General features: G+C 44.4%; 1 protein-coding gene across 6 annotated transcripts in view; it reads left to right on the plus strand.

Annotated features, from left to right (window-relative positions):
• Nucleotides 1-23,636, plus strand: part of tjp2b (tight junction protein 2b (zona occludens 2)) — a 127,829-nt gene that overhangs the window by 102,036 nt on the left and 2,157 nt on the right. For 3 of the 6 annotated variants that reach the window (XM_070447146.1, XM_024002417.2, XM_070447145.1), the window contains exons 5-22: nucleotides 328-946; nucleotides 2,910-3,013; nucleotides 3,297-3,450; nucleotides 8,261-8,357; nucleotides 8,652-8,800; nucleotides 9,046-9,109; nucleotides 9,696-9,846; nucleotides 10,112-10,220; nucleotides 12,458-12,677; nucleotides 13,614-13,798; nucleotides 14,703-14,798; nucleotides 14,895-14,974; nucleotides 16,317-16,527; nucleotides 17,146-17,246; nucleotides 20,944-21,168; nucleotides 21,899-22,009; nucleotides 22,840-23,214; nucleotides 23,363-23,448. In XM_070447146.1, the coding sequence (XP_070303247.1) occupies nucleotides 328-946; nucleotides 2,910-3,013; nucleotides 3,297-3,450; nucleotides 8,261-8,357; nucleotides 8,652-8,800; nucleotides 9,046-9,109; nucleotides 9,696-9,846; nucleotides 10,112-10,220; nucleotides 12,458-12,677; nucleotides 13,614-13,798; nucleotides 14,703-14,798; nucleotides 14,895-14,974; nucleotides 16,317-16,527; nucleotides 17,146-17,246; nucleotides 20,944-21,168; nucleotides 21,899-22,009; nucleotides 22,840-23,214; nucleotides 23,363-23,448 (3,137 nt within the window). Of the gene's footprint in view, nucleotides 1-327; nucleotides 947-2,909; nucleotides 3,014-3,296; nucleotides 3,451-4,276; nucleotides 4,486-8,260; nucleotides 8,358-8,651; nucleotides 8,801-9,045; nucleotides 9,110-9,695; nucleotides 9,847-10,111; nucleotides 10,221-12,457; nucleotides 12,678-13,613; nucleotides 13,799-14,702; nucleotides 14,799-14,894; nucleotides 14,975-16,316; nucleotides 16,528-17,145; nucleotides 17,247-20,921; nucleotides 21,169-21,898; nucleotides 22,010-22,839; nucleotides 23,215-23,362; nucleotides 23,489-23,636 lie in introns of those variants that run through there. The other 3 variants (XM_070447144.1, XM_070447147.1, XM_070447148.1) reach the window with 3 other exon arrangements.

Below are 23,636 nucleotides of genomic sequence, written 5' to 3' on the forward strand. Positions count from 1 at the left end.
TTCTGGGCCTGAGTAACACGCAGTTTACTTTCGGCGCGCTTTTCATCCGGACGTGAAAATACTGCCCCCTACCCAAGAGAGGTTAACACTGTCACACCTTTAATACTGCATAGCCCAAAATAACCCTACTGCCCCACTCTTGCTCCCGGCTCTCTCTCTCTCTCTGTGTGTGTGTGTGTGTGTGTGTGCGTGTGTGTGTGTTAGTCTCTTGGGTGTTTTGTGATCCTTTCCATCAAAATGCAGCAGTGTTCCAGGCCTGAGCTCTCTGCATAGCAATACAATGTGTAATGGTTGACCCTGTCTGTCTCTCTGTGTGCTTCTCCTCAGACGGTGAAGAGACCTCGGAAGGTGGCTCTCCACTCCCTGAAACACCCGCCCTCCCCTGGTGCCGAGAGTCGAGACTTCGGCTCAACCCGCTACTACGATGCCGATGACAACCAGAGCGACGGGGGCTGGCATCGTGGCAATGGTGGTCCTGGTTACAACCGCGAGCCTCGCGACCTCACCCCCGACAACAAGAGCTACCTGGACCCCAACTACGGCAACCGGGGGAGAAGCCGGGGGAGGAGCAAAGAGAGGGCGTCGCCAAGCCCAGAGCCTCACCACGACAACAGCAGTGGGCGGGCCTTGGACCGGGAGCCGCCCAGTCCAGAGAGGCCACAGTATCCACGGGAACGCAGTCGGGYGAGGAGCATGGACCGGGATAGAGGAGGAGGAAGTCCAGGTGGGAGGAGCTACAGCCGGGGAGACAGCTACGAGCGAGGAGGGGGAAGGTACGGGGATGGGGGAGGTACCGGGGGGAGGATGGTGAAGAGTAAGAGTAGAGACAACCTCCGTGAGCCGTCCCGTTCGCCCTCTCCTGACCTCCCCCGAGGAGGAGCTGGAGACCTGGAGCCCCTGGAGAAACCTGTTAATGTCCTGCTGGTCAAGAACAGACCCAACGAAGGTGAGAAGCTGTGATCAATGATTTTTTTAATTGGCGAGTTTAGCAAACTTAGGCATGACATGCCAGCAACAGGCGCTGACACTGCACATCCAAGTATATCTGACCAAATTATGAAAGACAAGCATTGTAATTTTGAATTCCGTAAAGTGAGTGTAGAAGAGATAAAAGAATATCAACAATGACAAGCCACCAGTGTCTGACGACTTGTATGGAAAATTACTGAGGATAATAGCGGACGATATTGCCACTTACATAAATGACTGATGATTGGCTGAGAGAAATTGATAATAAGATTGTGGGGGCTGTTTTGTTAGACTTCAGTGCGACTTTTGACATTAARGATCATTAGTCTGCTGCTGGAAAAACGTGTGTTATGGCTTTACACCCCCTGCTATATTGTGAATAAAGAGTTACCTGTCTAACAGAACACAGAGGGTGTTCTTTATTGGAAGCCTATCCAACATAATCCAGGTAGAATCAGSAATTCACAAGGGCAGCTGTCTAGGCCCCTTACTTTTTCAGTCTTTACTAACGACATGCAACTGGCTTTTAGTAAAGCCGGTGTGTCTAAGTATGCGGATGACTCAACACTATACACGTCAGCTACTAGAGCGACTGAAATGACCGCAACACTTAACAAAGAGTTGCAGTTAGTTTCAGAATGGGTGGCAAAGAACAAGTTAGTATTTCAGAAACTAAAAGCATTGTATTTGGGACAACTCATTCACTAAACCCTAAACCTCAATTAAATATTGTAATAAATAATGTGGAAATTGAACAAGTTGAAGTGACTAAACTGCTTGGAGTAACCCTGGATTATAAACTCTCATGGTCAAAACATATTGATACAACAGTAGCTAAAATGGGGAGAAGTCTGTCCATAATAAAGCGCTGCTCTACCTTAACAGCACTATCAACAAGGCAGGTCCTACAGGCCCTAGTTTTGTCGCACCTGGACTACTGTTCAGTTGTGTGGTCAGGTGCCACAAAGAGGGACTGCCTGCAAATGGCTCAGAACAGGGCAGCACGGCTGGCCCTTGGATGTACACAGAGAGCTAACATTAATAATATGCATGTCAATCTCTCCTGGCTCAAAGTGGAGGAGAGATTGACTTRGTCACTACTTGTATTTATGAGAGGTATTCACATATTGAATGKAGCGAGCTGTCTATTTCAACTACTGGCACACAGCTCGGACACCCATGCATACCCCACAAGACATGCCACCAGAGGTCTCTTCACAGTCCCCAAGTGCAGAACAGACTATAGAAGGAACACAGTACTACATAGAGCCATGACTACATGGAACTCTATTCCATATCAAGTAACTGATGTAAGCAGTAAAATTTATTTAAAAAAAACAGATAAAAATACACCTTATGGAACAGCGGGGACTGTGAAGCAACACAAACATAGACACAGACACATGCATACACACACGATAACATACGCATTTACACACACGTACAAATGGATTTTGTGTTATAGATATGTGGTAGTGGAGTAGGGGCCTGAGGGCACACACTTAGTGTTTTGTGAATGTATTGTAATGCTTTTAAAATTGTTTAACTGCCTTAATTTTGCTGGACCCCAGGAAGAGTAGCCTGCTGCCTTGGCAGGAACTAATGGGGATCCATAATAAATACAATTACAAATCATGTCTGGTCCTTTACAATAAGTGGTCGCCCTTAAGAAGGGATGTTGTGCACAGGAAGGAGGGAGCTTATGAGTGTCTGAGTCCCAAATGGCACCCTATTGCCTACTGTGTATACTGTATGGTGCAATACATTTGACCAGGGCTCATTTGGGACACAGAAAATATTTACTGCTTTGATTTGGAAGGGTCCGTTTTTATTTGTGCTATAAGGTTGCAAGGTCAGAGGTGAACGTGGTTTTATGGTCAGGCTGTGTATATTCGTTCTCTGGTTGCCGCAGCTGTGTGTGTGTGTTTATGTGTGTCTAGAGTATGGTCTGCGTCTGGGCAGTCAGATATTCATCAAGGAGATGACCAGTACAGGACTGGCTGCCAAGGACGGAAACCTACAGGAGGGAGACATCATCCTCAAGGTAATATACCACACACACACACACACACACACACACACACAATTAATATCTTGTTCTCTCCTTTAGACACACATACACTCTCAATGTAAGTTCAATCGTCGTCGTTGGCATGGCTACAAAGAAGGATGCTGCCAAAGAGGAACATTTTAAATCCTCTCTCCCACCAAACTGTCAAATCACTACTCATCTAACACTCATTTACACTAATCTAATTTCTCCTTCTCTCTCTCGCTCTCTCCTGTCCTCTCCTCTCCCATCTCGCTCCTCTCCTCCCTCGCTCCAGATCAATGGGACAGTAACAGAGAACCTGTCTCTGAACGATGCAGGGAAGCTCATAGAGAAGTCTAGAGGAAAACTCCAACTGGTCGTCCAGAGAGACCGCCGCCAGATCCTCATTCGTATCCCGCCCCTCGTAGACTCCGACTCCGAACCTGATGGTGAGTGGCTAACTGGGGAGGGGGAGGGATTACGGACACCTGTCCTGACCAATAGCAAAGCTGTATTCACAGAGTGTAGTGGGGTTTGAGTGGTTTAGATTGCCTGTAGAAGTCCCAGAGGGCTACAGTGCCTGTTAGTTTTCTCTGCTCCCCTGCATTGATCACTGTACTGTATAGTGTTGCCAAGTCTAATTTGCAACACTATACAGTGATCATGAAAACCAGCACCATTCTTTGGCTCAAAACTGGGTCTTTCACAAGTATGAATAGGTCAAATCACTTCAGTTGATGTAGTAGTGTKCATTACATTTGCAGGTTAAAAATGTCAAATAGGAAACATATTACATCTGATACTGATCAGGTTAGGATTTAGGTGAAGATATCTAAGTTTGCTCAGGTTTGTTATCAATAGAAAACAATATTCAAAAGTATCCAATGGCATTATTTCAACATTCCTCCAGAGTAGACAGCCACCATCTTAGGCCACGGCCCTGTTGCAGTAAAAATATCTGGCATTCAACGGGTTAAAAATAAAAATGGGACACGAAATTGGAAAGTCTCACGTTTCTGCTTGCAGCTGCCATATCGCACACACACAAAGGTTATAGAGTCCATTCTTAGTTGACTTAATGTACAGACAGGACATAGTGACCTAAAGTGGTTCATTACTAGCCTAAGTACGCTATTTAAGGGTAAACATTTTGGGCGTTTACTCTCATACTAGGAAGTTAAACAGACCATGAATATAAAGTATTGACAACAAAAATAGATTTCCTCAATCGTAAACCTACAAAAGAGAAATCATTTTTTGTCTTCTCTCTTCCAGATAAAATGTCATTCTTTTAGATGAAGGACCACCCAAGAGAGTCACAACAGTAATGTTTGCATTGGTTGCCTTTAAACTGTAAAAATGAACTCTGCCAACCATTACACTACTACAAGTTGTAAAGCTTTTACACTTTGCACTTCCTTTTTTGCTATTAAACTTTAACTTTTTAATATTTTCCTAAAACCAATAAAATATTTTAATCACTATCTATTTTGTACTGTGTGATTTATTAAGGACAGTAGGTTGAATAATGCCAATGGAACAAATATTACATTTTTTACTGTACATTTAGTACACATATTTTACTGTAGTTTTAGTTGTACTTAAAAGTACACACAGTACAAGCTTTGTACCACTTTAAGTGATTGTTTTATTCTATCTATAGCTTTGATACATATTTGAGCATATTCTGACATTAGTAAAGACATGCAACAACTTAGAGAAGGGGTAAAAACTTAGCTACATTTCAATTCCAAATAAGATTTGGAATTGTGTGAAAAACCATGTCTTGTACAGTATAAGTGGGTATGATTACTGCATCATTATAACCATTGTAACAACATATTAATATTCTTCTTTCAGTATTAACAGGAGTTGAATACTAGGATTTTAGTGAATAATTGTCAGTATTTTAACCCATAATTTAACATACAACGTTACCATTTCATACAAAGTATTATTTTCATTTTCAGGGCTAATCATTAACATTAACATGGTCTCTTCCTGTCATTGTGACGGTATGTGTGATAAACTGATCTCAGGCCAGCCTATGAAAACAAACCTGATTTCCGTGCCTGTCTCCCGTCACAGCAAACCAGCTCTGATAGGCGGATTACCAGGAAGTAGTGGGTTGCTGAAGGCAGGGAATAGGAGGGCAGTTGAGGATTTGAACAGAGAAGAACAGGATCACTGGCTGACCCACTTACTGCCTGCAACATTACTGCCTGTCTCCTCATAAACCATTCGTTTTGGATGAGGTCTTTCAGTAAATTCCTTATTCCACTATTATCTAGATACCCCTCCACATAAACCAAACATCCCGACGCCACTACTTTCTCACGCCACCCCTCCATATAATCCAGATGAGATTGTCAGGATGGGGGGTGGGGTCCTGGAGGACCTGTGCCTCTGAGACCGTAATCTCAACCCTTACTCTAAAGTACCCTGTGTGCTTTCCCTCCAGAGTTAAAACCTTCCGACGGTGGATTTTATCGGCCTGTTATTTCTCTTTAGCTTGGTTTGTTTATATCTCTCTTTCCTCCCATGCCAAAGTCCTAGCCGCCCAGCCTGTGCCCCTGCCAGTGCCTCTGCCAGTACTCTGATTAAAGAGGGGGGAGAGAGAGCAGGGAAAGCAGAGAGGGGAGGGGGGCGGCGCACACAGTACAAAAACAGACCACTCTGTTCAGTACATATTAACAAACAGACCCTCAATCTAACAAACATACCCTCCACTACACCACTGAGGGTATACGCAGGTACAGTGTACACCATATAACCACTTTTTTTGTGGGCATTGCGTATACTCACTTCTTAATCCCTGTGCTGCATATCAAAGTATTGTAGTGGAGGTATACGCTGTATCAATTAATATGGCTGATAGAACAAAATGTTGACAAACTTTTATTTATCATGTTTTAAGCGCAGCAATGTGCACACGGCGGCAGGCCTACATGCAAATGTTTCAAAATGAAATTTGCGGGAAAATAGTGTTCTAAAATGCACACCGCACATGCAAGCTGTTTCATGGACAGAGATGGAAATATCCATTCGAAATTTAGAAAGAGGGGAGATCTAAAGATGCAACAACTGTCATAGGTTGCTAATATGACTAGGATAATGCCTTTGGCTACTAGACAGTTGAACAGGAGGGCACATATGAGGAAGTCTATCAAGTAATTTCCTCCATGTTTCTTTGGTGGGATTTTGGCTTTCGGCTACTTTGAAGCAAGGTAAGACATGCCTCACAATATGAAGTAAAACATCCAGGTTTCAAACAATTAGGAACAGGGAAAATGTAGCGACATTAATGATATTCCTAACCTCCTTCTGGTAGATGGAAAGGCTTTCCCTAAAACCTTCTCAATTAAATGTTAACTAGCTGCAAAGTAGCCTATGCCTTCTTGGCAGAATGATTTCGTGATTATTTGCATCAATCCAGTGGCCATTTGTTTTGCAAACTCCATCTCATGTGTGCTACAGAAACTTTGCTAACCAAACAACAGTGCTAGGTGCCTGCACATTTGAATTAAAGGGGAACTACACAAATTATTTACATTTTTCCCAGACCTCACAAGTGGTCTCCTGATGTTATGAGAGGCATGTCTGTCTGTCCAGCCATCTGTCTGTTCAGCCGTCTGTCAGTCTGTCTATCTACCTCGGTGTCTGTATGTCTGCCTATCTGTCTCTGTGTCGGTCTGTCTCTCTGTCTGAAGTTCTTTACAGGAGCTGAGGAGTGTTGATGCAACAGGATCATGCACTTTCAGATGCAACACCACCACTCACAGTAACGACTTCCCTCGCCACTTTCTCCCTCTCTCTATCTCTCTCTTTCTTTCTCCTTTGCTATCGCTCCTTCACTCCCTCGCTCTTATGGTCCTTTTCCCTCCATTTTTCCATCAATCTCCCTCTCTCCCATCCCCCTCCCCTCTCTCTCTCCCTGAGAGGACCACGGAGTCATCACTTTTCCCCCTCCACTGCTCTTCACTACACCGTGATGTGTTACAGTAACAGTCTGTCTCAATGACTAACTGTAATTTAATTAATAGAGATTTAATGGACTGTCCCAAGGAAACATCACCATGGTCGGCCCCACTAACAAATTCACTTCAATCACTTTTTAATTGGACAATTAAATGTGAAAAATGTATTTGGTAATGGAGTGAGACTGAATATACTGCTACGCCCGAGCCAGTGCTAAAGCCATAGAGCTATGGGGGAATAGTTTAGGGCCCAGAGTTTTATTGACCTGAAAACACTCTGGGCTATAGTTTTCTGGGCTATGGGCCTGGGGTTTTTCATGGTTACAGGGCACTAGATATGATGTGTCTATCTATCAACCTATGCCATATTTTAAACAGGGCAGTTTCACAGTCTCTCTGTGGCTTTCTTTCGCTCTAACACCTGGGTCCTCTCAAAGCCTGTTAAAAACTCCTCTTTTCCACAGGCTTCTCTGTACTCTCCCTCTTCCCACTTCTCTCCTCCTACTCTTTAGAACACTGCTCTGAGTCCCACATCTAGGACCGAGACAGTTTTAGAAGATCAAAACCATGACAGACCAATGAAAGGCTTCTCATTGGCAGAGACATCAGAGGGAATGAACAGGAACAGAGTGACAGAACGAAGCGACTGAGGCCTGTTAGATCTCTGTACTGTACAGTGCAGTCTGTAAATGTCAGTAGTGTACTAAGGCCTAGTGTGGCATCTGGTGCTCACTACCTTTTCATTTCACTGTTATGAAACCATACAGACAATCTACTACATATCTATCTAGTCATAGAATACATAGCAACACGGATCTGGAAACTTAACCTCTTCAGTTGTTATGAGTCACAGATATCATATTTGCATACTAAATACTATATGTACTGTATGTTAGTGTGCCTTTGTAAGGACTTTGGCAAATCTTCAGAATTTCCAACAGTCACTCTGGTTTAGAATGATAGTATACTGTATACTCTGGTTTAAAATGACATTAATATACTCTACAGTATTTACTGTGGTTTAGATGGACCGTACAGTATAGTACAGAACTTTGTATATACTGTGAAGTCACTCAGAGCGTGTTGTAGAGAGGCAGAGAATGCTTTGTTAACTCTACCTATATCTGACTCCTACACAGCTAGGGGACTGGTGATTCTTCTTGGGGCAACTAATCAGGTTTCCACTGGTGTACAAGTTCTCCTGGTGAAGGGAACACAGTCCATACGATTTCCCTGTCTCTCTAATCTCCTATGTTTCCCTCTCTCTCTGTCTCTCTCTCAGATATCTCAGAGATGGAGTCCTACTCCCCACAGGAGGACCGTAGATCTCGCCAGTCGGACCTATCTTCCCACTCCTCCAACGAGAGAGAGAACCCCAGGTTAGTGGGGGGGAGGGGAGAGAGAACCTGTCTGTTGATGAATATATGGATGGATTAGAGATGTGAGAGGAGGAGGAGACAGATACAGTATAGATCAGTCAGATATATTATTAAAGTTGTTGTTACTGTACTGTGTTATATAGCCACTACATTGTTACAGTATTGTCCCAGTGTCCAACCTGTCCTGGGTGGGTGGATGGATGTGAGAGGAGAGCTTCAGAATAGGTCAGTGAGGTACTGTTACAGTTCTTGTTACAGTGTCCAACCTATCCAGTTTGTGTCCCTCCCACCCAGACCTCTAACTAGCCTGGAAGACTCTCCCAGGGTAGCCAAGATGTCTGCCATGGCCTCGCCCTTTAGGGTGCCCCCCCTACAGGACCCAAACGCCCCGGGCCCTGCCATACTGACCTCAGAGGGACTGCCACGCCTCGACGAGCAACCAGGTACCCACAATGCATATTTTACCCACAATGCATCTAGAAAAGTGTCCTCAAATCCTACCTTAAGCCCTGTTTAAATTAAATCCTATAACATTCGTAACCAGGTGTTGGTCTACAGCTTTTCAGCCTGGCATTATCTAGCCTGTCATTGATTGAGTATGTAATCAACCAGTATGGGTGGTCATTGATGAGAACTCACCCATCAGTATTTGTTTAGATGTGTTCATGTATGTGTGTTTGTTTACCAGCGTCAGCAAAGATTACTCCTAAGATTCTGCTACGCCCCAGCCCAGAGGATGAAGAGCTCTATGGGTGAGTAGATCGCTGTCCAGAGTTCTAGTGCCCTATAAGAAACACTGACCCAGGCTAGCACATGGAAAGAGGGAGAGTCAAGAGGTGGACTCTCCTTTCCTCATTCATATTCATGATGCATCCATGGCTCCATCTCTCTGCTGTGTGTGCGCGTGCGTTTATGTGTGTGTGTGTGTCCGTAGGGAGGAAGGGTTATTTTTACGTTCTCCTAGCACTGGGCTGGGTGTGCTGACAGGCACTATTTGTCTGTAGTCTGAGGGAAGGAAGGAGTGTCTCAACCCTCCTCTCTCTACTGCAGGTGAAACCTAGAATACACAACTAGCTGCAGACTAACTGCCTCGTAGTCTGACCTTGATCAGGACTTCTGTTACCTACAACTAGCTACATGTAGTCTGAGTTTAAAGCGACAGAACTTAAATTGATAATGACATAGGTTTTTTGCATGTTTTTTTGTTTTTACAAAAGGATAGTTCCTAAGCCAGTGTTTCAATTGGGGTAAAGAAAGTTCCACCACCTTTGTTTCCAAAGCATCTCACCAATTGAGTTGATCCTAATGTAACCACTTGTTATGTTGCTATCCATTCAGCGCTAACACGGTGATGGTGAGTTTCKAGAAGGGGGACAGTGTGGGTCTGAGGCTGGCAGGGGGTAACGATGTGGGCATCTTCATCGCTGGCATCCAGGAGGGTAGTCCTGCCGAGGAGGAGGGGCTACGCACAGGAGACCAAATCATGAAGGTAACCATCTTTGGCAACGTGAACGGCATTGGAACATCTGAATTCAATACAAAACCTGTACACCAAAGTCAACACCAACTTTCTGAAAGCGAATATCTGTTGTGTTGATGTGTTGATAACTGGAGACTCATATTTTGAATTGTAGTCAATAAAACAACCCTTAATTTCCCCATGAACGCTTTGTGTGTGTGTGTGTGTGTGTGTGTGTGTGTGTGTGTGTGTGTGTGTGTGTGTGGGTGTGTGTGTTGTGTGTGGTGTGTGTGTAGTGAATAGCGTTGACTTTCGAGGCATCGTGAGAGAAGAGGCTGTTCTGTTCCTGTTGGAGATTCCTAAAGGAGAGGACGTCACCATACTGGCCCAGAGTAAACCTGATGGTGAGGCTTCAACAAGGTTCTAGAGATTGTTTCAGAGAGTTCTAAAGAGTTCTCTAGTCTTCGTGTTTCACAGGGTTCACAGCGTTTCCTGGTTCTATAGTACTTCAGGGGGCCCTAGACATAAGTTCCATATACACTTCTATGGTTCTTGACTTCTATCGTTTTCCAGAGAGTTCCAAAGCGCTAATCTTACACTGCCCCTCAGTATTCCATAGTTATCCTCATAATCTGATTTAATTTCAGGGGAATATGGTAGCGTTCACTAAATTATGAAATGTTTCCCGACAAGACAATAATCTAATAATAATAATAATATATCCCATTTAGCAGACACTTTTATCCAAGGTGACTTAGTCATGCGTGCACACATTTTACATATGGATGGTCCTGGGAATTGAACCCACTACCCTGGCATTACAATCGCCATGCTCCCTAACTGAGCTGCTAAACTCTGGCTGAGTTACACATGAACAATGTGGAACAGCTTGATGGACAAAGAAAAGGGAGAGTGGGTCAGTCCTTTTTCTTAGTCAGTCTAGTTGAATAGGGGCTATAATGCAGCAGGATATGAAAGGATTAAAGTGAACAGTGGAATAACCCCATGAGCAGAGTAGTGCACACTGCCTCTCCATGCTCCTCTCTATTCATTACACAAACACTGTGGGTCAGACKCCAGGGCTACACGCACGCATGCATGCACAATCACACACAAATGCAGACAAGTACACACACACATATACAATAACTTTGTGTCAGTGTGATACAGAGACACCAGCTTGTTGCCCATCGGCACTGAAACCAGTTACAGCCAGTCACGCACGCACACACACACAGAGAGGGACACACAAGTTACGTAATGAGAACATTGCCTCATAAACCCATTGCCCCTGAAATGTGACATGTAACATGTACAGTACAAACCGAGTCTCTGTATGACTGTGTTAGGGTTTATGTATGTACTATGTACTGCATAAGTTCATCTTTAAATGAATGAATCTTTAAAAACTGTGTTAGTGTGAACTATGTGTATACTACCAGCCTATAAACCTTATGTTCCTGTTTGTGTGGGTGCTTAGTTGTGTCTGTTTAACTATGATGGCACCCTATTTCATTTTGTAGTGCACTACTTTTGGGATGCACCCTGTGTGTTTGAGAGGTACCAGGGGCCTCATCTGCAGACAGACAAACAGACAAAAAGACAGGCAGGCAGGCAAGCAGGGAGCAGTGACTATTAGCCAGCCAGGCTGTGTAAAGCTAGCAGCTGGGTTGTCGGGGAGCGCTGTGGGAACGCTATTGAATTTGGAACCCCACCAATCTTGTACTACAACTCTGCGCACGCACGCACACACACACACACACACACACACACAGGCGTATACACACACACGTGCGTACACCACGCACACACATACACACACTGACAGCAGACAGCCAGCCAGCCTAGGAGAGGACAGGCATGACTGACCTCTACTGTCACCATCTCTCGCTGCCTTTCTCATCCCTCCTCTCTCTTTTTATCTCACCCCTTTGTCATCTCTTCCTCCCTTTCTCTCTCTCTTCCTCACTCTCCCTCTCCTCTTCCCTCTCCCATTCTCATCTCTTTCTCTTCGTCGCTCTTTCTCTCCTCGTCTCTCTTTCTCTCCTCGTCTCTCTCTCCTCGTCACTCTTTCTCTCCTCGTCGCTCTCTCTCTCCTCTCCCCTCTTTCTCTCTCTCTCCTCCTCGTAATCCCTATCTCCTTGGTGTGAGATTGTGCCTCGGGGGTAGTGGTGTTTGCCTGGCTACCTAAACTTCTTGCTCCGGCATAAAACGCTACACCACACCCACGAACGTTTCTTCTCCGCAATGAATCTGGTTCGGAGTACCTCCCTGACGATATCTAGAACGCAAACTCATTCTAACCGTTCTGATTGATGGAAAGGAAAGGGGGACATGGAACATGGGTAGTAAGGAACCACTTGTGGCAACCAAATGTTCCTGTTGACGTTCATTAACCCTTGTCGTTGAGTGCTACAGGGTTTTCAGGAAAGTTAGTGCTCAGCTTGACCAAAACTCTGCATGGCATTTAGCTCTTCAGAACTAGGGGTTGGTGACTACTGATGTATAGTGCATGCTATTGTACATTTGGATTTGTAGTATGAGCAAGGAGTGAAGCCTGATCTCTCTTTCACTTCCTCTCGCTCTCTCTCGCTTTCTCTCCTCCCCTCCCTCTCTCCTCTCCTCCCCTCCGTCTCTCCAGTCTACAATGACATCCTGGTGTCTGGTCGTGGGGACTCGTTCTTTATCAGGACTCATTTTGAGTATGAGCGGGAGGCTCCCCAGAGCCTGGCCTTCTCCAGAGGGGAGATCTTCAAAGTGATGGACACTCTCTACGATGGCAAGCTGGGCAACTGGCTGGCCATCCGCACCGGCAAGGACAAACAGCTGCTGGAGAAAGGCATCATCCCCAATAAGAGCAGGTAATCATCCATAAGCCATCATCCCTAGCTAGAGCAGGTAATCATCCCTAAGGCATCATCCCTAACTTGAGCAGGTGAGATAGAGACAGCGAGGAGCTAGCTACTGTAGCACAGTTAGCTAGGGTCCAAGATATCATCCCTAACTAGAGCAGATGAGCTGGAATGGGAGGGAGTAACCTTAACCATAACAGTTAGCTCAGGTCCAAGACATCGTCCTTAGAGCATGGACTGGGAGGAAACTAAGTTAGAATTTCTCAAGTCAGGATTGGGCCCTAGTATAGTAACTTTTAGAGGACCGATACGATTCCCTGGCCATCAGTTGACTGTCGGGAGTGTTCAGCCACATCAGTCAAATCAGAGCCATCTCTCTCCCACATTGGGATGAAATACTCCTAGATCACACACTAGAGTAGGGTTCCCCAACTGGCGGGCCGCAGCTCAATCTAGGTGATGATCCCTTCACTAGAGTCTCCCCCTGATCCCTGCACACACACACACACACACACACACACACACACACACACACACACACACACACACACACACACACACACACACACACACACACACACACACACACACACACCACTCATCTGACCTGTCACTACACCAACATCTCCTCCTCCTCCTCTGTTTTAATGTCCTCTCCTCCCCATTTTCCCCCTTCCATGTGCTCTCCCTTCTCTTAGAATAGATCCTCAGACCTTGGCTGTGGGAAGTTATTTGAACTGAAACAACTTGAAAGAGTGTTTATTTTCTGTCTTTTATCGTAAACACACTTGTCTTGGTTCATCTTTCTCCCTCTCCCACACCCACTTACCTTCTTATCGCCCCAACACACTGCCCTCACTTGCTGACTTCACCATCGCTTTTTCAAAACAAAACCTCTCCTCATAATCCCCATCTCTTATTGCTAATTTTCTCTCTCTCTCCCAGGGCTGATCAGATGGCGAGTGTACAGAACTCCCATAAGGCTGCTGGCACAGACCGCGCCGACTTCTGGCGTCTGAGAGGTCAAAGGGCAGCCAAGAGGAAGGAGCTGAGGAAGAGCAGAGAGGATGTCGGCGCTACGCCCATCGCCACACGCTTCCCTGCGTACGAGAGAGTCGTGCTCAGAGAGGGTGGGTCTGGTCAACACAGGGAAACCACACAGGAAATTACACACATGGAGAGGGAGGCTGTGTCACATCCGGCCGTGATTGGGAGTCCCATAGTGCGCCGCACAATTGGCCCAGCATTGTTCGGGTTTGGCCGGGGAAGGCCGTCATTGTAAATAAGAATGTGTTCTTAACTGACTTGCCTAGTTAAATGTTAAATTAAAGAAATATATAATAATTTAAAAAGGGAGGAAAGGGAGGGTGGGGAAAGTGTTTCAGAGGAATACAGATTTGAGTGGAGATTTGAGGTGATACAGATGCCGGCCATAATTAGGAAACACACAGGAAACGGGAGGGGGAGTGGGAAGAGAGAGCGGGAGATAGAGTTGAGGAGAAATACATAATTGACGAAGGGAGGAGGGGGGTGACAGCGTTTTAGGAAGGAATGAGGGGTGAAAGATGGGCAGGCCAGCATTAGGTAACACAGAAAACAAAACACACACACACACAGGAGTGACACAGAAAAGGGAGAAATTGAGAGTTAGATAGAGGGGAGAGGGAGAAGAGTATGTGTGGGTCGTCACGCTAAACACAGGAAATACACACCACAGGGAGAGGGGAAGAGATGGCAAAAGGGATGAGGGGGAGAGGAGAATGTTCCTTAGAGAACATCAACATTAGCTATCCTGCTACAGAGATTTTTGATCTCAGGATGCACGCGCATCACTCAAACGTGACATTTGATGGTAACAGAAAATGTCTCTATTGATTGAACTATTAGCCACTGTCAGCCCCCGCCACACACACATTTATATATGGCCCCTAATATTGTGCATGATAAACCCAGTAATGATAGTCATGTTGTTTTAGGTTGTACTACTGCAGAGGAGTGACTGTCTAAAGCATCATCTCCTCTCTTGTCCTGTAGCTGGTTTCAGACGTCCTGTGGTTCTGTTTGGTCCTATAGCTGATGCAGCCAATGACAAGCTAGCCAACGAGCTGCCTGACCTGTTTGTCATCGCCAGTGAGTCTCTCACGTCGTCCGTCTCTGTCTGTCTCTGTCTGTCTTGAGTCACACTAGTCATTTGTTGAATAACACGGTGTCTCTGTCCATTGTCAGAAACGGAGCCTAAAGATGCCGGGTCGGAGAAATCCTCAGGAGTGGTGAGGCTTAACACCATCCGCCAGATCATRGAGCAGGTAAGAGCTTCTCTCTCCATTTCCCTATCTATCGATCAATCTATCTATCTATCTGGAACACTAATTTATGATGAACACCCACGAATAACATGTTTTTGCGTAACATCACCAAATTCCCCCTTAAATAATGCTGACGCATTTCAATCACACAGAACTTGATTACATTGCAGGACATGTTGAATAGAAAGCTAAATGTGATTTTAATCATGACACAGAAAGAAGCTGTTTCCGATGACTAAATGCAAATTTGCAGATTGAGATACCAAGACTGGCAGCGCAATCTATCCCTAGCAATGTTGGTACTGTAGCCTCCTTTCATCTATCTACTTTTGTGCTTGTGCTTAGGCAAGTGGCAGAAAGATTCCATTTGGGCTGTCATTTTTAACGGTCTTTCGATCCGTGTCGTATCAAAAGCAGGGCCGGCTCAAAGGGGATCCAGAGGATTGGCCACATAAATTGACATTTTGCCCACCGAACCAAATCCCGATTTTAGCAACCGATGTATAACGATGCATTTCTCCGCAACGCTTTATGATAGAAATGAACAATAATATACACAAGAAAAGACACAACTTTAATGCACATCTTTGATTTGTCACTATGACATTCCGAGCCTGAGCTACGACGTGCAGAAGTCAGTCTTTAATTTTTTTCTACTTTGGTCTCAACCGGATTTACAAGTAATCTCATACAATGCTGACTCTGTCGCAATCAATTCTATTAAATTGAGCCATTCACTTGAAAACTGCACAAAAGCATAAAGCATTCTTTTTTGTAACTTATTGTCCAGGTGTTCTGAATAAGATGCCATATAATAATTGATAGTTCATGTTACGTATATATTGGAAATATTGTCAAATCGAGGCTAGACTTAATTTTTCCATCATTATTATCATTAAATAGTCTACCATCTAAAATATGTCATGTTTAACCATGTAGAATTGCAGGAAATTTGCTTTAAACTAGGGTTCCCCAAATGAAACAAGATCAATGTGGTGCATTTCACACGTATCAATAAACTAGGATCAAAATGCAGGCCCAAATGCAGTTCATATAAACCCTAGGCTATTTAATCTATCAAAAATCATTTGTGATTGTAAATAGTTGATTTGCAGTACGAGTTAGATGGCAATTACCAGTTAATAAATTGATACAGAAATTTTAGGTGTGCCACAAATGTTTATCCCATCAAGGTGTGCCACGGTTCAAAAAAGGTTGTGAACCACTGATCTAGCTATCTCTCTCTCTCTCTCTCTCTCTCTCTCTCTCGCTTTGTCCCCCTCTATCTGTGTCTCTCTCTCTCTCTCCATTCAATCACTGTCCCCAATCATGTCCCCTGTAGGACAAGCATGCCCTGCTGGATGTGACTCCCAAGGCGGTGGACACTCTGAACTACACCCAGTGGTACCCCATCGTCATCTTCTTCAACCCAGACAGTAAACCAGGGGTTAAGGCCATGAGGCAGAGGGTGATACCTGGGTCCAACCGCAGCGCTAGGAAACTTTATGAACAGGCTGTCAAACTGAGGAAGACCTGCTCTCACCTATTCACTGGTTAGTCACACACATGGATCCGCTTCACACACACAGTTACACAGAGATACGCAAACAGATGCACATGCATACACACACCATTTACTTTTAGCTACCACCCTCAAGAGTGTCCATACTCCAGTAAATACTGTAGTTGGCCAGTGAGTTGACCTCTGTCCCTCTGTCTCTCTGTGTGTGTATATGACTATCTGACACACACACAATCCTGTAGTTGGCCAGTGTTCATGTTAAACCCATTTCTGTAGATGACTATCGAGTCTCTAACGTCAATAAACAAATAGTTAAACAGCCAAATATAGAACACAAGATCTTCCAGCATGAGGGATAATCTGTTGTATCTATTTTTTGTGCTGTTACACCCCCTCCCTCTCTCCCCCTCTCTACTCGTTCTCTTCTCATCCATCTTGCTATTATCTCTCACCCTTCTCTTTCTTTTCTCTTCCATTCTTTCGCTTCTCTCCCACTCTTTCTCTCCCTCTGTCCGCTCTCCCTCCCTCTCTTTCCCCTTCCTCTCTCTCTCCCCCTCTTTTTATTTCTCTCTCAACTTCCTCTATCTCCCTTGTATCTCTCTCTCTTTACCCCCCTCTCCTCCTCGCTCCGGCACTCTCCTCCCTACAGCTACTATTGATGTGAACTCGGCCAACGATGCGTGGTATGGCAGTGTGAAGGACTCTATCAAGGAGCAGCAGACTCAGGCTGTATGGGTGTCTGAGGGAAAGGTAAACACACTCACCATACAGTGCTCATACACTGGATACTGTACTGTACTATAATGTACTATACTATACTAGGGATGTGCCAAATTGAAACATTTTTGTAACATTTAAACTGCCATTTTCTTATCGGTTTTCCGTTAAAACGTTAAGAACATGTTATAAAGGGGAGATGAATTCCTACCAAAGTCATACAGTAGGCTTAGTTATCTGGAATCTGCTTTGTGGCTTCCCGAGTGGGCAGGTGAAATTTTGTCCCGGGGTCAATCGTTAATTCACGTTGACTCTAGTGTTCCTTCCATTTGTTATGTGCATTAGTGACTCGCACCAAAAAGAAACCTAGCCAAGTGATCATAGTTCTTCTCTTAAATTAACAACATCATGCTAATCACATTAGCCTACGTTAGCTCAACCGTCCCGCAGGGGACCCACCGATCCTGTAAAGGTTCAATTCTCTTTTACCTCCATTACGTGTCTCTCACTCAATTTCGACCACTCCCTATACACACAAGCATGCTGCGCACCCAAACTCCCATTAGGCCTACTGTAGACAAGCCACATTCCTTGTCAATTCGCGATAGCTTTATCATGAATTCAAAATGTACTGCTTGATTAAAAGTAAGCTGCACTTTTGAAATAATGGATTTGTCTTGTCTATTTTCAGTTTTTCACGAACTGSTATAGTGTGGCATTTAGAATAGGTTATACAACCCCTCTTAAACCTAGGCAGTTTCCTGACTGAAATATGCAACAAAACATTTTTGATGAAGCCAAATAGAATATTCATTAATGGCCTACTTTGTTTTATGTTCAGCCTGCCTGCCTACCAAGTTTAAGCTCCCAAATTAAACACAGGGCAAAAGAAAACGCGCCAAATGCGGGTATCTACTGGTTAAAAAGGTTCATGCTGTTAACTCTAGGCTATGTCTCAACTCCCATTATAAAGGGGATATCAAATCAAATGTATTTATGAAGCCCTTTTTACGTGAGAAGATTTCACAAAGTGCTTTACAGAAACCCAGCCTAAAACCCCAAACAGGAAGCAATGCAGATGTAACACCCTGTTGAAACGGGAGTGAACGTACACAGTGATATGAGAGAGAAAGACGCACCTGTTTCAGTAGCACTAGTCAGGGCTGAAATTGTCTTGCGGTCGTTAATGTAGCTAATTACTTCACAAATTCAAGTAGGCCTTGACAAAGGCTGCATATCAACTGCAATAATTTATGGAATCAGCGCTTTTTTTTTCAACTTTTAATGACGATAAGGTGCGGAGGGCTTTAAATATCCATGGTAAATCATTTGAAATATGCATATCCCCTCTTACTAACGTTCCATCATTGTTGCATTCGGTAGGCCTATTTGTTCAAATGTTTCCCTTTATGATGATGGTCGGGATCTGTTAGTGGTAGTTTTGTGATGAACTGCACTGTCATTTAAAACATTGTGAACAAAAACAACCACATTTTGTTTTCAGTTAGGGATTTTTACTTAACGTTTTACCATTTGAATTTTAAGACGTTCACACCCCTATAATATACTCTACTCTACACATGCTACCCACTGGGCTCACACTGGTTGAAACAACAGTGTGTCCAGTTCCTTTCAATTAAATGATGTCGAACCAACGTGGAATAGACGTTGAATTGACATCTGTGCCCAGTGGGTATAGTCTGCTACACTCCTATCCTCTTCTATACTTATTGTACTATTCCACCCTGTATTATGTACATGTTTCAATCATGTTCCGTAGAATTGTCTTACTGTCTACTTCAAATATACAGTTGAAGTCGGAAGTTTACATACACTTAGGTTGGAGTCATTAAAACTATTTTTTCAACCACTCCACACATTTCTTGTTAACAAACTATAGTTTTGGCAAGTCGAGGACATCTGGACATCTGCTGAGTCATTTTTCCAACAATTGTTTACAGACAGATTATTTATCTTATAATTCACTGTATCACAATTCTAGTGGGTCAGAAGTTTACATACACTAAGTTGACTGTGCCTTTAAACAGCTTGGAAAATTCCAGAAAATTATGTCATGGCTTTAGAAGCTTCTGATAGGCTAATTGACATTATTTGAGTCCATTGGAGGTGTATCTGTGGATGTATTTTAAGGCATACCTTCAAACTCAGTGCCTCTTTGTTTGACATCATGGGAAAATCAAAAGAAATCAGCCAAGACCTCAGATAAWWWWTTTTAGACCTCCACAAGTCTGGTTCATCCTTGGGAGCAATTTCCAAATGCCTGAAGGTACCACGTTCATCTGTACAAACAATAGTATGGAAGTATAAACACCATGGGACCATGCAGCCATCATACCCCTCAGGAAGAAGACACGTTCTGTCTCCAAGAGATGAATGTACTTTGGTGCAAAAAGTGCAAATCAATCCCAGAACAACAGCAAAGGACCTTGTGAAGATGCTGGAGGATACGGGTACAAAGTATCTATAGCCACAGTAAAACGAGTCCTATATCGACATAACCTGAAAGGCCACTCAGCAAGGAAGAAGCCACTGCTCCAAAACTGCCATAAAAAAGCCAGACTACGGTTTGCAAAGATCGTACTTTTTGGAGAAATATCCTCTGGTCTGATGAAACAAAAATATAACTATTTGGCCATAATGACCATTGTTATGTTTGGAGGGAAAAGGGGGATGCTTGCAAGCCGAAGAACACCATCCCAACCGTGAATCACGGGGGTGGCAGCATCATGTTGTGGGGGTGCTTTGCTGCTGGAGGGACTGGTGCACTTCACAAAATAGATGGCATCATGAGGAAGGAACATTATGTGGATATATTGAAGCAACATCTCAAGACATCAGTCAGGAAGTTAAAGCTTGGTCACAATTGGGTCTTCCATATGGACATTGACCCCAAGCATACTTCCAAAATGGCTTAAGGACAACACAGTCATGGTATTTGAGTGGCCATCACAAAGCCCTGACCTCAGTCCTATAGAAAATTTGTGGGTAGAACTGAAAAAGCGTGTGTGAGCAAGGAGGCCTACAAACCTGACTCAGTTACACCAGCTCTTTCAGGAGGAATGGGCAAAATTTCACCCAACTTTATTGTGGGAAGCTTGTGGAAGGCTTCCTGAAATGTTTGACCCAAGTTAAACAATTGAATGGCAATGCTACCAAATGCTAATTGAGTGTATGTAAACTTCTGACCCACTGGGAATGTGATGAAAGAAATAAAAACTGAAATAAATTATTCTCTCTCTCCTATTATTCTGACATTTCACATTCTTAAAATAAAGTGATGATCCTAACTGGCCTAAGACAGGGAATTTTTTACTAGGATTAAATATCAGGAATTGTGAAAAACTGAGCTTAAATGTATTTGGCTAAGGTGTATGTACATTTCCGACTTCAATTGTATAGCATATTCACTGTTCTTTCCTATCAAGCTATTTCTGTATACTTCTGTGTACTAGTCCATCTTAACTATTTCCCTTGGTACTACTTTACTTAGTCTAGTTGCTTCATACTGTACTCAGTCTTTTCTATCACTTTTAAGATAGTGAAAAGTGTTTTGCTCTATTTCCTGAGTCCTGTGTTGTGAGCATGCTCACTGTGTGTGAATCCTTCTACCACTGGTGCTCTACAGCTCGGTTCTTCTTTTCTTTCTTTGTTTTTGTTTTTGTTTCTGCTTCCTCTCTGTACACCAAGATCCATCATGTGTCTCTTTTAGCTGGACGGCACGGGGACGGACCTTGATCTCCATGACGACCGCATGTCATACCTGTCAGCCATGTCAGCCGACTACCTGAGCATGGACAGCCGATTGGCCAGCGACTACGATGACACGGCGGATGAGGGTGGTGCTTACACGGATAACGAGCTGGACAACGAGCCGGCTGACCAACTGCACGTGTCCGCTATCAGCCGCTCCTCTGAGCCCGTGCTGGCAGAGGAGGTTAGAGATACACAGCAATACACACACACACACACAGACACACACACGCATAGTTAACAACACGCACATGCAGCCCATAAGCAGCCCATGTATTGTGATGTCCTAACCTCACAGCCTTGGTGCTATGCAGAGCTGTAAGAATCTGTTCTGCCCTCTACAGTTCAAACACATCATTACACCTATGATATCCCCAGTCCAATCTAGGCCTACATGACCAACATCAATACCATCTGGTTAGCATTTGTTTGGGTTGTTTCAGGAATACCCAATGTGTCAGATGCACTTTAGCAAAACAGTTTTCTAAATAGAGGCCATTCAGCACTATGATAATAGCCCTCCCAAAGGCCTGTGGCTAGTTTCTCTCTAGTACAGTAGTTAAAAACAGACTGGAAGCACACTAGGGAACTATATCCTTTTTTATAGCTGTGCAAGGATCTTAAAATCTGTGGGTGTGTGTCCCAGGGTAGGAGTGTATAACAGTGTTACATAGGCTACTAACGGCATGTACAGTATAACTTCCTCTTCGCCCCTTAGTAACCAGATGCCTTGACAATTGCTTCTATGCAGATGTTACCTCTTTGCCCTTTCAATACAAAGAGACACAACCCCTTTATAATTAAAACATGACCCTTCAATAATGAGCATGGTTGACCCTTGACCCAGCCTGTGAACCTGCATGGTACTTCCTGTTGACCCTGTCCTATGTGTGTATATGTGTTTTTGGGGTCAGATCCTGCGCAGGTGTAGTCCAGAGATCCGTGGTCGTGTCAGGAGGGTGGGCAGCAGGGAGGTGCTCAGCAGCGCCAGCCCACCCCCCGCGGTTGTACCTGACCCCCCCAAGGTGAGAGACAGACACACATATACAAATTCCTCTTATATTCACTTTTACCATCTTTCGAACATAAAGTAAACCGGTAGTGAGCATCAGATTTTTAGGAAACTGTGTGGTTTTTGGAGTAGATAAGTACAAGATCTCCGGTAGCTTTCAAACATCCACTTACATTTGAATGTTTGAAACCCCCCACCACCCCTTAGCTCTTTAACTAAATCAGAACTAGCAAACTCTCCTTCTCTCTGAAGAATGGTCTGATCTGGAGAAACCACACCCACCACGGCTCGGATTCCTCCAACGGCAGACCACTCTGGTACCTAATTAGCAAAAAGTAACTCCCAAAATTCCTTGTGGTGATAGAAGGGTCTTGCGTTTGTAAAACCTCATAGTAATTAATAGTATTGTGAACCTTTGTCTGTTGAACAGATATTCTAGAGTAATGTAGGCTACCTGTGTTTTGAACTCTTAAAGTGTTGTAGAGAAATAGGTGTCCGTGGTTTGGTCAGTGTTGTCTATCAAAATGTGGTATTCAACATTGTCTTCTGTTATGAATGTGTTTGGGAAAGTACAACCTGAAGCTTCTTTTATGTAGTAAATCAATAGTGAGGTAATGAGCGCGGAAGCRTAAAGTTAATGATTATTGTTTTAAGTGTTTTTCTAGTCACAAATCTACTATTCACGTACAGAAATGTTTGGTTTGCGGATCTGTGACTGACCCTGTTTGGTCCCCATAGAAATAGAATGATTTCATTGACTGAATCGAATCAAAATGATTTGATTCATTCTAATTCTATGCTGGTCCACCCCCCCTCCCCCCGCCTCCCTCCCTCCCCCTCAAGGTAAAGCTGCTGTTCAGGGATGAGGTAGTCCCTCCCATAGGGTCATACGAGCCCCCCCCCAGCCGAGGCTACGACTCCCACTCCTCCAGCCCTGCCAGCGACCCCCCTCCTCTCCCTCGCACCCTTAACTCATTTGGCAAGGCCAAGCCACTGGCACCTCCCCCCATCGCCATCAAACCTTCCTATAATACCCAGGACACCACCCGCAGCACGGCCCCAAACACAACAGCCTTTAGGGGCCCGGAGGAGCCAGGGGAGAGCCCTGAGGACCCCAGCCTCAAGTCGTTCCTGGGGAAGATCAAGGCCTTTGAGAAGATGGACCACTTTGCACGCACTCAGAGGATGCTGGAGCTGCAGGAGGCCCAGAACGCCAGGGTGGGTGGATGTGTGTGCGTGCGTGCGTGCGTGCATGCGCCTCTGAATGTGTGTGTGTGTGTGCACCTCTGAATGTGTGTGTGAGTGAGAGGGAAAGAGTGTGTGTCTGCTAGTCTGTGTTATCATACTAATGTCTGTCTCTGGCCAGTTGGAGATAGCTCAGAAGCACCCAGACATCTATGCTGTCCCTGTGAAGACCCAGAAACTGAATCACAGCCGGCCTCAGCCTATAGGGTAGGAACTCAACATGGGAGGGTTTTTACCCATTCGTACCGTGAGTGTGTTGTGTTACGTCTGTCCGCTTTCCGTTGTACTCTATATTCATCTGCGTGTGGGGATTTTCACTGAATATATTGTGTGTCTGTGTGTATTGTACATTAATGTGTGTGTCTGTGTGTTCATGCGTGTACGTGTGTGTGCGT

Source organism: Salvelinus sp. IW2-2015, linkage group LG15 (assembly GCF_002910315.2).
Source record: "Salvelinus sp. IW2-2015 linkage group LG15, ASM291031v2, whole genome shotgun sequence".
NCBI lineage: Eukaryota > Metazoa > Chordata > Actinopteri > Salmoniformes > Salmonidae > Salvelinus > Salvelinus sp. IW2-2015.